The sequence below is a fragment of the Lineus longissimus genome, chromosome 19, assembly GCF_910592395.1.
Source record: "Lineus longissimus chromosome 19, tnLinLong1.2, whole genome shotgun sequence".
NCBI classification, from domain to species: domain Eukaryota; kingdom Metazoa; phylum Nemertea; class Pilidiophora; order Heteronemertea; family Lineidae; genus Lineus; species Lineus longissimus.
In genome coordinates this window covers 10,393,747-10,408,817 of record NC_088326.1, presented here as the reverse complement: position 1 = coordinate 10,408,817, position 15,071 = coordinate 10,393,747, and the positions used below count along the sequence as shown (strand labels likewise).

The window sequence follows — 15,071 nt, the reverse complement described above, 5'->3', positions numbered from 1 at the left end:
TTCCTCACGCCGCCCAAGCAGAGATATGGTGCTTGGAATCAGTCCATAGGAGGCCCATTAGCTCTATTAGATTAGAATTTTCGCGTCAGTTAAATACTACCATATCAAGGTATGCCGTGGAAGGGCCATATTTGTTAGGAAACCATTCGGAATTCAGGAATACCAGATAGATGACTCGGAATCTGGACTTGGCACACAAAGCCCGGAGTTCAGGATTTTGATTCTCCGGGGTAGGATTGTAATTTTTAACCTAATTATCACATTGAGTGTATTGCAATTCACTTATATCTAGTTAGCTAGATGATGCACGGACAGGCCATGATGACATAAACTTCCCCAGGTGACCTAAAAACGTATACAAAAACATATTGTTTCGTAACCATGGAGCTGTTTGGTTTTCAGGCGAAGACTAATGAGAGCCAAACTTCATAGAAATCCGATCAGTGGTTTGCCCTCCCGTCCCCAAAGGGTGCAGATTTAAAACTAACGAATGGACTACAGTTGACACTTTTCGTGATTGCAGTATTCTTTCAGAAACATAACCAACTAGAATGCAATTGCTTAGAGTTCTGAAATTATATATAACTAATTCTTTACAACCTTAAAGTCAATAAATAAATGCATAGTGGATTACAATCAAGGACAATGACCTATAATGAAAGAAGAGAACTGCATGTTCATGACATGTGACAAGAGGTTTGTTTTTCTGGGCCAATTTGATCATTTCAAGTTCCTTAAATTCATGTATTGATATCATGGCTATTTGTGTAAACTCGTGACATCAGCGATGATTTGTCATGCTCTCGATCACGAAGATCAATGCTATCAATTGAAGATACCCCTACGCCCATTTCATTGGGAATGGCCCAAGTGCTTGTAACTCATTTCATAGGAATCATTGAAGACAATTTTGAAGAAAGCTGTATAATGCTGCATTCTAGAGTAAGTTTTGAATATTCGGCTGTGTGTGATTGACGGCAATAGGCTATACGCTACAACTACGTGTATATCGTCTTTGACGCCCACCATTACCAGGATCGAAACAGCTTAAACAAGAACTACAGGCATTGACAGAGTGGTTGCACTCTTCATTGTGGAAAGCTATTGCTGAACACAGGAATAATTCTGCTACGTCCGTCTCAAAGGATTCGTGCCGTGAATCTCCCGAATAGAATTCGAACAGCCTACTTGGCCGAAGCAGAGAAAATTAGTTGGAAATCTTGCGTAAGTAGAAGTTTCATGCAGCCTGGCCCCACGTCGAAAATCTCAATACAGTCCCGAGAAAATCGCGGGACAAACTTGACCTAGAAACATGATTCATTTTTTTAACATGGAAATAGTTTTTTCATCTTTAAAAACAAGCATGTGATGTCCTTTCCTAGCCACCGTAGATAGAGTCGGCGTAAATATCTAGTACCCAGCTAGTTTCCTGTACATAAACTTGTACATTCGTCACATAAGTCTTGTAAATGATAGTATCAATTATGACTGAAGGCCATTATAAGAAGGCACATGCGTACTGACTGAATATTATCCTAGCTGATCAGAATCTTAAAATAAACGTATCGAGATTTTCGACCTGGGAGGTGACTTTTATCCAAAACTCTACGACTTGATAACAAATGTAGTTATAGTGCCAAAATCCGGTAGGTCTCAGAACATTAGATTTCACTGATATTGATATTGAAATATCAAATTTGAATAAATAAGTTACCGCATCAAAATACCAAACCAATCGATTGTATTTAAGACCAACTTGATGATAAACAGAAGAAACAAGAGTGCTACTGTATGTTGGCGTTGATTAGTTTTAAAGATACAAATAGTTTGGCTAGTTCATATTTGTAACACAATGTTTAAAATGAAAACTGACACAGTACGGAGGACAGTGTCAGAATCTAGTCAAGACTATATTTCGTCAAAATACTTTATGTTCTGATATCTGGACGCTATAACTCGATGCCTTGACTGGGGGTAATGGACATAGATGATCCAAATGCACATCACGAATATTCCCGATTGCTCGGCTTCGGCCATACTCGGAAATGTATATTTGACCCGTCAGCTCAAGTTTAAACATGAACAGCTAAGGTCGAATTAACCCGTTTACGACCTAGTAGTGTATTCACGAATCCCAAATGGCTCCCATAACCTCAGACCCCGTCATCCCACAGCGAAAAGTTTATGTTTTGAAGAGCTCTTAGCACTGCGGGTATTACTTTCATTGGGGAGTCTAAGAAACTTGATGAGCCGTTAGATGTCGCTAAATTAACAGGTAATGCATAATAATTTTATTATACTAGTTTGGTAACCTCATTGTCTTAGACCTTCAGAGCGCCAAAGAATTAGACAAATTGTGTTTTTGTCCTCAGGTACGAATTTGTGCAAGTTCCTTTTTGACGATCAGACGAGCACTTCTTCCGTCTCTTGATAGCCAAAATAACAAGTCAGTGGAGAATGTCTTAAGAACTCAAATGGTGTGTGCCTAGAACTGCTGAGATAAACCGCCTGAGATTGCCGACGCATACACGTACTCTAACCGACTGTTACGGAGCCACATCTCTTGCTGCCACCATGTATTGATAAACTTCATCGTGCATGATCACGCCGTAAAGGTAAATTCGGCGCCACCCAAAACCGCCTCCAACTTCCAATCTTCAACGAATTGATATAAAGAGCAACGGATGAACAATAATGGAGGGAGGATGTCGCAGTTGAAAATGTACCTCTGTCGCTGATTATGCTAACGTCACCACTTCCAATCTTCAACGAGTTGATATAAAGTGCAACGGATGAACAACAATGGAGGGAAGATGTCGCAGTTGAAAATGTACCTCTGTCGCTGATTATGCTAACGTCACCACTTCCAATCTTCAACGAGTTGATATAAAAAGCAACGAATGAACAACGATGGAGAGTGGATGTCGCAGTTGAAAATGTACCTCTGTCGCTGATTATGCTAACGTCACCATGTATAATCATAGTGCACGTGTTAGTCAGGCCGTCTAGTTATAAATGAGTGAGGATTCCATGACGAACCACTTAAAATACATATCAATATAGTGTTCTCATTGTACAGACGCCAATGAGTGAGAAATACACGGTCGACCAGTGCATGCTTTCAGTTCAAGTTCCGATCAATAGCATTCCGCGACGTTACTTTTTATGGCTCACAATGTCATTTGAATAAGACATTGATGACGTTTTAGTCACGTGACAGTCGGACATCGACACTAATTTCTACGCATTTGAGCTTATTTCAAAGTCAATTATCTTTGACCCTGCATTGTTTTTAGCATGAATGATACCATAGAGTCAGAGAGAGACATATTCAGAACAATTATGTAGTATTCCAACACTCGGACATGTGCCAGATTGAATCTGACTGCCCTAGTTAGAAAGCCTGAATCCATTACGAAACCGCATGTTTGTCCGACATTGCCTGTAATTCAGCGATGGGGAAATAGAGGGCAGCAGCTGCAGTGACCTCATTATCGCGGAATGCTATTCCGTGGTTGTTAATTGCTTCTTTCTGTCTTGACTTATCAGCATTTAGAATGGGCTCCTCTGTGAATTCAAAACTTTGGAAAGCACTTGATAAAGGTGACGTGGATCTTGCAAGAAAGGCACTAAACAATGGGGCGAATATCAATCAGCGCAATGAAGACAACAAGACGCCCCTAATGAAAAGTGTTATTAATGGACATCTTGATGTTGTTACATTTTTATTGGATAGAGACGCTGATATCAATTGTAAGGACAGGGAAGGCAACACTCCTCTTCTTCTGGCCATAATGAGAGGCCACATTGTTATGGCAAGGATGCTGGTGGATAGAGGTGCTGGTATCAATATCAAGAATGGACGAGGTGATAATCCTTTACATTTGGCTATAAAGGGAGGACACATTAATATGGCAAGGGTGCTGGTCGAAGGATCGAGAGGGGCTGATATCAATATAAGGAATGGGCGGGGTGACAATCCTTTACATCTGTCTCTAAGAGGAAGTCACATTGATATGGCTGAGGAGCTGATCGAAATAGGTGCTGATCTCAATATCAAAGATGGGTCAGTTGGCAGTCCTTTACATTTGGCCATATCAGAAAATCACATTGGAATAGCAAGTATGCTGATCAAAAGAGGTGCTGATCTCAATGACTATGAATGGTGTGGTGACTACCCTTTGCACTTGGCCATAAAAGGGTACCACATTGACGTGGCAAAGGAGCTGATAGAGAGAGGTGCTGATATCAATATAAAGAATGTGCATGATGCCAGTCCTTTACATGTGGCCATAGCGGGAGGTCACATTGATATGGCGAGGGAGCTGATAGATAGAGGTGCTGATATCAATATCGTGAATGGGCGGGGTGCCAGTCCCTTACACTTGGCCTCGAAGGACGGTCACATCGATATGGCAAGGATGCTGATTGATAAAGAAGCTGATGTTAATATCAGAGATATGGGAGATGCCAGTCCTTTACATTTGGCCGTAAAGGGAGGTCACAATGAGACGGCCATGGTGCTGATCGATAGAGGTGCTGACGTGAATATCAGGGATATGAACGGTGCCAGTCCTTTACATTTGGCCACACTGAGGGACCCTATTGATATGGCAAATATGCTGATCGAGAGAAGTGCTGATGTTAATATCAGGGATATGAACGGTGCCAGTCCTTTACATTTTGCCACACGAACAGGCCGCATTGATATGGCAAATATGCTCATCAATAGAGGGGCTGATGTTAATATCAGTGATATGCGCGATGCCAGCCCTTTACCTTTGGCTAGAGGGATAGGCCGCATTGAACGGCCAAATGTGCGTGTTGACAATCCTTTACATTTGGCCATAAGGGGCGGTCGAATTGATATGGCAAGACTGCTGATCGATAGAGGTGCTGTGATCAATATCAAGGATGGAAAGGGTGACTATCCTTTACATTTGGCTATAAGGAGAAATCACGTTGATATGGCAAAGGAACTGATCGGTGGAGGTGCTGATGTCGATATCGAAGACAGTGGGGGTGCCCGTCCTTTACATTTGGCCGTTAATGGAGGTCAGATTGAAGTGGTAAGGATGCTGGTCGATAGACGTGCTGCAGATATCAATGTAACAACAAGCCTGGGTGACAGTCCTCTACATTTGGCTGTAAAAGAAACCCACATTGATATTGCAAGGGAGCTGATTGCTAGAGGAGCTGATGTCAATATCAATGATGTCTGGGGTGCCAGTCCTTTACAAAGTGCCGTAAATGGAGGTCATATTGAAATGGCAATGGTGCTCTTTAATAGAGGCGGTACTGCTGTCAGTGCCGAGGATTCTCGATGGGACAATCTTTTGCATTTGGCGATTAAGACAGGTTGCATTGATGTGGCAAGAATGCTGATTCATGGGGGGACTGATATCAACCTCAAAGATAGTCTGGGTGATAGTCCATTACATTTGGCAATAAAGAGAGCTGAAGTTAATATGACAGGTTACATTGATGTGGCAAGAATGCTGATTCATGGGGGGACTGATATCAACATCAAAGATAGTCTGGGTGATAGTCCATTACATTTGGCAATAAAGAGAGCTCAAATTAGTATGGCAGGGAGCTGATTAAAGGAGGCGCTGATATCAATATGATGGATAGAAAGTGCAATAGTACCCTGCATCTGGCACTGAAGGGAGGCCACATAGAGATAGGAAGTTTGCTGATCGAAAAAGGAGCTGACCTTAGTGACTTGTTCATTAGTCTCATTGAGGGATATACCGAAAGGTTAAAAGTCTTAGAGGTAATTAATCCGCTGTATGTATCAAAACTGTGCAGGCATGGATTGCTACATAAACCTGTTCGGCTTGGTTATCATGGCATCACTAGATTTCTGTTGTCATGTAAAGGAATCGATGTAAATGTTAGAGATTCAGTAGGCCAGATGCCTCTCCATTGTGCTTTAGAGATAGGAAATGAAGATATTGTCAGTGCATTACTTACTGCTGGTCATAAATTGGACGCTTCGGACGGCTCGGCTAGAAATGTGTTGCATCTGTCCGCCATCTACGGACACCATGCGCTGATGGAGTCCTTCATCAAGAGAGGTCTGGACCCAAATGAAGTTGATCTCCAAGGGAAGACTAGTCTCCATTATGGCGTCATTTATCGTCAAGATGATATAGTTAGTCTCTTACTCCGCCTTGGAGCTGAGTGGAAAGTGAAGGATCGTGCTGGCAAGATACCAATTGACTACCTACATTACCGTGAGAGAAACAGTGCAATATTCAAAGAACTAACTCAGCACCCATTGAGTATAAAAGTGTTGCCACTGAAAGAAACTAACCAAAAGATAAGTCGTAGTTGTTTTAACCTCGCACAGCTAAGTAAGGAGCCCGGTATTGGGTCTGTTAACAATATCAATGAATTCGTAATGACGAATTTCATCGGACTTGTGAGAAGAATGGTAGAGAAGGTCATCCATGATGCGCTGCCTAGTGATGCAAGTGTCAAGGTTGTAGGGTGTGGGAGCTCATTCGAGGGCTCAAAAGTTGGCATGCCAGACGAACTGGACTTCTTGATAGAGATCGGTTCGATACATCGCAATCCAGGAGAAGAAACCGAAGGTTACGGAAAGATGGAACATGACGAAGATTCAATCAAACAATTGAATATACATGGCACATATGGTGTGTGGCTATGGGACACCTTGATGACCTACTGGAGAGAGAATCACGGCAAGGATATTGGCGATGGGTTTAGATTGGACTTGCCACCACAGCGACATCCCGACAGGAAGACCTGTACGACTTGGATATGGCTATACAGCAATGAAATGTTCCAGGACCTTCCGGTGTCAATTGACTTTGTTCCCGCCATTAAAACTGATTGTCTCGCTGAAGAAAGGACAACTTGGATGATGACAAAGGAGGAAATAAGAAAAAAACATCGCTATATTGTCCCAAAGATTCCGTACGAAAACAGTGATGTGTCAAAGTCCTTTAAGTCGGAGGATTTGAACCAGCTCGGCCGAATATCTTACCCGACACTGGAAGTAGAACATATGCAGAGCTTAGATGAGAGACTGATGGATGTGTTTATTACAGTGAAATCTCTTCGCCGGCCAGAGGTGTGTGGCTTTAAAATCAGGAATGAAAATGGAAAGGCTGTTGCTGTTGGCGAACACATTACAAGTTACAGATTGAAGTCAGTGTTCTTGCACCTCGTTGAACTATTTTTGAAGTCAAAGACGCTGTCACATGGTAAAATGGTATTGATGGTGTATGAACACATGGAGAAATGTCTTGCGCGAAGGAGGCTACCATCATTCTTCGATCCTACGGTAGATGTATTGGCTGGTTGCAGGTTGAATACCAAGGACAGCCACATTGTGGCAAAGATGATGGCGAGACTGGTGAAGTCCATGTATGAGAGAGACTTCCAATCAGCAGTCGCCAAAGATTTGGAGGAAGAACAGGAGATTATAAGAGTATCAAGAGCAGAATATGATGAGAAAGAAAAGTTCTGTAAAATGAACGAATATGCATACTATAGACAATATGGAGCGTGGCACATGCCAATTTATCTATAAAACTAATGTTTAGATTGCACTTTAAATATATCACTATGGCGATTCATCTATCCAGGTAGACTGATAGTTGGACAGTTTATAATCTGATTACTCTGGATAATATTGACTCGCATTTCATAAGCTTTCGGACTCAGCTGAGTCCTTGGTCATATGATCACTCGTGACGTCATCGGGCGTAGTGATCGTAGATGACGTCACGAGTGATCATGTGACCAAGGACTCAGCTGAGTCCGAAAGCTTATGAAATGTAAGCCAATATTATCCAGAGTTATCAGGTTATAAACTGTGCAACTAGATTGCACTTTGTTTCGACTGACTGGCTTTCGTGAATGGCAGTGTTAACTGACTTTTACACTGCAATAATTCACAGATCATCGATTTTGCCACAAAAGCCTTGGCATGAGGAGAAATATACGACCCGAAACGGTAGCCTATATGTACATATCATAACCTGAAGCCCATATCAGAATTGGTGAAGGAACGAAGATGGCAATGGTTGGGCCATGTGCTCCGAATGCCTGCAAACTTATTGCCAAGGAGAGCACTCACATGGACACCACAGGGGAGACGGAATAGAGGCAGACCAAGAGAGACCTGGCGGCGTTCCATGGCAAAGGAACTTCAAGAGAAGGGCCTAACGTGGGAGGCAGCCAGACAGCGAGCAGCCAACAGACTTGAGTGGAGGACCCTGGGGAACGCCCCATGTGCCACCTAGGGCACGAAGGGTCCTAAGTAAGTAAGTAAGTATATGTACATATCGAGTTCAACAAATTGTTAATCATTTCCTCTTTTTTCTCCAATGTGTTGGCTTAATACTGCAAAGACCGCCTGACATGCCTGATGGAGGTGGTTTAAACTAGGTGGGATGGTCGCCGTCGCCATATAGAAGATCGACATCAGGCATGTTATGTCAGGCTACATAAAACTTTTACAAAAAATGTAAGTCCACTTAAATAGAAGTCTCAATTACAATATATCATGGGATTATTACTGGCATGGTAATTTAAATTTCTTACGCTCACAAGCCCTTATTTGCAGTTACTAACTGTTCACTGTGTATTCGAGTGTTTTATGTATTTCACGACGGCAGGTTCTCGTGAAGAAAAATGATTATTTATTTGAGGAGATGTCATTTTGAGGAGATGTCATTATTCTTGAACTATCTTTGTGTATGCATATAATTATTATCATATTGTCCTATTTTGGATATTACGTCTTTTGACATTTAATAGACATGATACTAGTGCATGTATTAGACATCTATCTAACATTGTCTAACAAGACGTACAGAAGACATCACCCTGCAGATTTCCCTGTGTATGTATCTAAAGTGATGTTAATTCCAATTGTTAACGGGTTGTAATCTCCTAACACTTATATAGACTGATTTGTAACAGAAAGACGAAATGAAACATGACATATATATCGGGTCATTTATGAAGTCATTTCAGTATCGTATTGGATAATGTTTGTCAACAGGGAAATGCCGTTCTGTAATTTCATGTTCGATAGAAAATATCAACCCATGCCCACACAAGCAGTTTATGACGTCCAAGCCGCTTTCTCATCGGATACGTTACTGTATGTAATATTGTGCCGTTCTCAACGATGCTAGCGGAAAACTGGTAAGTCAACTTTTTCTGGATGGGACTTGGCCCATTCTTTATATGCACAGGGTGATACTGTAGAATAGGACAATCTCTCGAGTACGATACACCTCGTAAACTATTTTGGTATACGATGCCATTTTTAGTCCTAAGAGTTCTATGAAGTATCATCATTTTGTCTTTTGGACTCCACAAACAAAGTCCTTTATCAATTCGGTAGCGAAAAGGTGTATTCGAGTTATCGAAGTAAATTGTTAAGACGTTCTTTCCCTTGATTTTCCCATTTTTTTCTTCCTCGCAAATATAACAAGTGCCATCGTCCGTAAATCCTACGGAGCATGTTCTGGTGTCAAGTATACGGGTCATGTTAGAAAACGCCATGTGCAGTCTACCGTCAGGCGTTGTGGATGTCGTTACTTGATAGACTATTGTCCTTCTTCGGATTTGGCCCCGTGGTATGTAACAGCATATAAACGCCCTGCTTCCTTGTATCCCCAATCTAGCGTAGTCGCGTCCACTAGCTTGCGTGCACGGTACCCCGCCCTCAAGCATAATATCTCCAATCATTCTCGTTAGTGTATCAAATAGCATCAGTTTCTTTGTGGCCATATTTATGTATATTACGTAATGTTTGTAGGTGCCAATCGATAGATGTTTTGGGAAGTGAACCGTACGTGTCTGGATCACTTCGAAAGATTTTCTCATTCGGTTCAATTGATATAGCTTTAGGTAATGCTGAGGCCAGTCTCGTCGGCGATGCGCAAATATTAATCGATCAGCGGTCCGACTGTACACCATATCATCTTTGTCAACTAGGATACTTGGGTTTAAAGAAACCCGCGACAGGGCTGTGTACTCAATAGTACGCGAGTTCTCCTGGTCGGTAAAAGAGCAAATTATTTGAATCGATCGAGTGATATTTTGGTGCTGCATGTACAATAGAGTGGGAGTCGTAAATGATACGCAACGTCTCTAATATGTGGCGTGGCTCGATCAAAGGCCCTGGATTTCGCTGTAACAGGCGTCCAGCCTTCGAAACCCGATAAAGACGGTACTAGACATACTGCTGTGCACCATAAATGTCGTCATCAACCAGGCTGGACTTGCACTGGGAGACAGCTCTATTCAGCCCGATTGGTAACGAAATCACGACAAATCCACGTATCCAAATGTGGTCGGAAGTAATATATAGTGATATATGTCTCCTAGCGCCTACTAGATTTTACGATAGGTTTTTGCAGGAGGTATTTTTGAGGGAGGTTTATGCCGCTGGTATTTTATCGGCCGATTAATTCTGACTGATGTCCCCTCCGGCCTACATAGTATCATACGCGTGATAAGAACAAACGTTACGCATTTCGAGATAAAGAAGGAAAAAATACCTGCGTTTTATTGGAAAGAACAACAAGTTGGTCAGTGGCTGGTTGCATTTCGTAATCATAAAGCTTTGACAGCAAAACACTGACTCGTTCATTAAAAGCAATCCGAAATCTTTCAGAAAACTTGCCCCTCAGTTCCAAGCAATCCTCCCAGCTAGGACCATGATGTCCTACAGTCATTCCTTTGGTGAAATCAAACATTTTGAACCTAGGTTCACTACATTGTACCTTGGTTTTGATACGGTTGCAAGATAAACCCTTTCTAAGGAAGTGATTTCTTAGGCAAATAACTTGCCTGGGCAAATAATTTGCCTACGAAAGTTGCATTGTATGCAGTTGTGAACCCAGTGTGACCGTTTTCTGTACATCAAAAGCCTATACATTTTTGCTGACAGATAGCACGCCAATATAGAGGTAATCGTGGTAATGCAGGCGATGGCTCCCCGATTCTGTGTAACAACTACTGGTGGAAGGACGGATAGAGAGTATGTGGGTTTGTATCTGACGCGGTTACTCATCTGAAGAATTGTTCAAACGTTTAGAGCCGAAACACCTGCTTCGCTGGCCGTATCATTAGTGAGATAAGGACAGGCATTTCGTTATTTTGCCCCTTACCACGCAGTTAAAGAGGAAAAAGGCCTGGCCCGATACACCGTAAATTGTCTTTAAACAAAGGCTGCTCGCATCTAGGCCTAAGTTCTCATTCTAATGTCTTATCAAATGGTTATGAGGGAAAAATATCGATAACATCGACTCCCACAAACAGCGTTCATGGGTATCGGTAGGCCAAAACTTGCACGGGAAAATACACGTATTGGGTATCACCTGGATGGAATTCCGGCAACACAGTCGGGAGTGGTTTGGTTTTTTACGCCATTGCACCTTAACGATCAAGCAATGTTCGCATGGTTTGTGGTGCGAATTCACGTCAAATTGCACCTAAAACCGACTCGTGTGGGTGTCCCTGAACGCCCACATTCGCCACATATAACAGGTCGAGATAGATCACAGCGCCATCTCAATTGAAATCCTGTTACTAGATGGCGAGTGTGGGCCTTTGATGATTCTGATTCTGGATTTCGGCGTGGCGAGGCGGTCCTGCTGCTTGTATTAACCAGCATTGAACCTGAATGTGTTGACATCGCTCATTTCGAAATATTTTTCCTAATTTGAAGCGATCTCAGTGGTTTTATGAGTACTATTTTCATAGAGCTTCGAAAAAAGCTGTGTGATCAGGTTTTTTGCGTGCAGACGATGATTTGAATAAAGTGAATGTAGGCCCCTAAACGATTTTAATCGACTCAAAGCGAAATAAATATTTATCCCGGTAATAATAAACAGGGTCACATGTCAGCAGACTCGATTTTTTAAACGCCACAAAAACGACCTTCGCTTGCGCATTATTGCTGCGTACATTTGTGTACGCCATTCATGTAATGCGCATGCAATGGCCGCCAATACTGGCAGAGAGAATAAGCTTGAATATTACATCTGCGCTGGAGAATGTTCTGTTTCCTGACACTTATGTTCCTTACGTTCTTATGCGGCAGCAGGAGTTTACTTACGGGAGCTCGTTTTGGCACAGTGAGCTCCTTGACTTCACATATAGGTTTCATGATAAGGCTTAGAAATGATTGTAAATCGCATTGTTACAATACCAAGCGCTGAGTCAAAATATACATTCCTTTCCATATATCTTTCTCATTTCCTTTGTCCATGCCATGCATGCGCATATTTCGCCAAGATGTGCAGCAACCCAGTAAATAGGTTCACCACACTATCTATACGTTGCGATGTGAATCTGTTTACTGGGTCACTGTCGAGCTGTGAAACAAATTGCACAGCCGAACACTCACGCGTACGTGTTACAGTACAAAACACCACATTGTTAAACATGTTTCGATGAGTACGTCACGAGCAATTCAACTTAGAAAGTAAGATGACATAACCAATTGCGTCGAAATCCGCAAATTTACAGTGCAAGCTGAATGACAACCTCTGCAAACTTGGATACTTTAGGAAATTGCACATCACGATGAGATTTGACTGAGAAAATACAATGAAATACAAAATACAATGAAAATACGAAGCCCCTATGAACATATGAGAGCTGCTCGATATTTCGTTTTTTCCAAAATTTGGAAAATACGCCACGCTCCAAGAAATAAAGCTTTCATGCTTTGAAAAAAAGATTTGTGAAAAGGTTTTCGTCCAACACGTACTTCCCATAGTGGTTCATGGTGAAACGATAAGCACCTATTGGTTTCTCACATTCTGAAAAACCCATTCTGATTCTGAAAAAACCTCACAGGGGGTATCATTTCGCTGAAAATCTTCTCCGTGATGCACATTAATTTGTGATGGCCAGATAATCCATTAAGATTATTCAAAACCGCAAAAACGTTTATTTCTAATATTGCGGTTTTGGCCCAGTAATAACATAGTAGGCACTGGCGCAGCGGGCCTTTGAAGAGATGGTCTACACATTTACCTTCCGTTGGTACATCTTTCCTCCATCTCCCGATATAGTCTCGACCTCCTTTTCCATGCACCTTCCCGTCTTTTTGCTCAATTGGCAAATCTTACTCTCGTCATCCGATATCACGCTTATGATTTTGCAACCTATACTGAAAATGCACATAAGGGCACATTGGATAGATGTCCCTGTTTCAATGAACTTTAGGCCTGGATCTGATATATATTTCCCGCGTAATATCACTTCCAGGGTTGCAGACTGTATTTCAGCAATCATCTTTATTTTTTCTTGAAGTAATGCGGCGAATTGTTGGCAGCAAAGACGGACGATCGTGGAATATGATGAAATTTTCGGGGCAAAATAGAAGGAAAGTATGTAATCACAAGATATTCTTGTAGATCGACTTAAATTTTGTTGATAAATGTACCAGCTTTCGACCTTCTTCGAAACGGCTACTTCCTAATCACATTTTGGTCATCTCAAACACTCGTATCTCAAAACTGTCAAAATTGTTCAAATTAACCAAAATCTTTTAATTGGCATTGAATTTACGTTTTTAAAATGGTAACCGAGCGTGGCAACAAGACAAGTACAAATACTCCTCCTCAATTATAATCTTTCCGCGTAATTACTTGCTTGTGTACACACGGTGGGTAAAAGTATTGGTTTACCTATGTAATGTCTGCAACACAATAGAAACAAGGCGCTCCCATTACGTTTTTGGAGGGGTACAATCGGATAAAAATAATGAATGCGGGCCTTGGTATGCTTAAGGAATTGGCGACTTTTTACTTCATTATGTTTGTTCTGCGTCTGGTTCATCAGTAAACTATTTTTCCGAACTTGTTTGATGCTTTTCCCATTTTATTTCAGCTCCTAGAAAAACGCGTTATTCGTTATTTTAGTACGCTCAAGTCCTGGCGGGAAAAACTCTACCCACCACAATATGAGTACACGCCAAGATCGGCGTTTACGACACCCCGTGCGTGGTAATCGAACGTCAATAGCGGGCGAGACGTCATGGTGTAGATTTTTGTCTCCGCGCAGCATGTCACCTTGCATTGATCCGCCCAAAAATTATCTCTGCCCGGAGGCGTCACTCAGGTCCAGTCGGAACGAAAATCGGAAAGCGTATTAATTCAGTCAGTTTTTGATTTTTTCCATTTATGTGTTATTCGATGATGGGAACTGCGACTGTCGGATTGAAGCTGACTGGACAGCCGACAGCTTGGTAAATATCATATAATGCCCTTGATAATACCAATGGTCCTTTGACGCCACTCAAAATGAACCACTCTTTTGTCCGTTTCTTCTGTGTCAACATTTCCTCTCCCTCCTTTTAATTACGTATTTTTCTTATGGCAAACCGATACCTTTACCCACCGTGGTACAAGAGCTCGCAACCACTGAGTCGCATACCATAGTACCCTCCTTCGTCAAACGTAACAAAACGATGAACACGATGAGTCGTGAGTCAAGTCATCATCGAACATCGACGCGTTAAAATTTAAAAGAAGTTCGACGTTTACGTCCGAGCGCACATACGAAACGTGGAAGAAACACATGATGATGTTGCCGTCGAAGTGCAGGAAGAACGCCCATGACGATGCGTCGTACTCGGAGTTGAAAGTCATCGCCAACAACCCCTGATGATTTATTTTTGCATCTTTAACACAAGCAGGCCAATATCCTGTTGACCTGGGCTCGGTTGTTCGAAACAAGTTTTGTCACTAACGCTGGCGTTAACCTGGCTTGGCGTTGAGTCTTAGGCCGAAGTTACATATACCTCATTCGTTCATTTACCACGAGTCACTTTCCGGGTTTTTCTTTCATTCCTCGGTGAATGCACGCCACAAGGCCGTGCATTCACCGAGGAATGAAAGCAAAAGGGGAAAATGAGTCCTGGGAAATGAACGAATGAGGTCTATGTAACTTCGGCCTAAGACCTTAACGGAAGGAGATAACGCAAAGTTAGGCTAACGCCAGCGTTAGTAATAAATAACCAAAAAGTTGTTTTGTCCTTGTTGTTTTTCTACGTGAAAACA

At 42.0% G+C, this 15,071-nt stretch overlaps 2 protein-coding genes across 2 annotated transcripts; both read left to right on the top strand.

Annotated features, from left to right (window-relative positions):
• The first annotated feature begins 2,515 nt into the window (after nucleotides 1-2,515).
• LOC135502816 (ankyrin-1-like) lies at nucleotides 2,516-5,600 on the top strand. The gene has a single exon (XM_064795920.1). It carries the CDS (start codon nucleotides 3,558-3,560, stop codon nucleotides 5,598-5,600), a length of 2,043 nt encoding a protein of 680 aa, XP_064651990.1. The 5' UTR covers nucleotides 2,516-3,557.
• A 23-nt stretch (nucleotides 5,601-5,623) lies between these two features.
• On the top strand, nucleotides 5,624-7,614 carry LOC135503293 (uncharacterized). Its single transcript, XM_064796805.1, has one exon. It carries the CDS (start codon nucleotides 5,624-5,626, stop codon nucleotides 7,562-7,564), a length of 1,941 nt encoding a protein of 646 aa, XP_064652875.1. The 3' UTR covers nucleotides 7,565-7,614.
• Nucleotides 7,615-15,071: the final 7,457 nt, after the last annotated feature.

Excerpts from the sequence above, each read along its gene's own strand:
- LOC135502816 (XM_064795920.1), top strand. The coding sequence starts at position 3,558 with ATGGGCTCCTCTGTGAATTCAAAACTTTGGAAAGCACTTGATAAAGGT.
- LOC135503293 (XM_064796805.1), top strand. The coding sequence starts at position 5,624 with ATGATGGATAGAAAGTGCAATAGTACCCTGCATCTGGCACTGAAGGGA.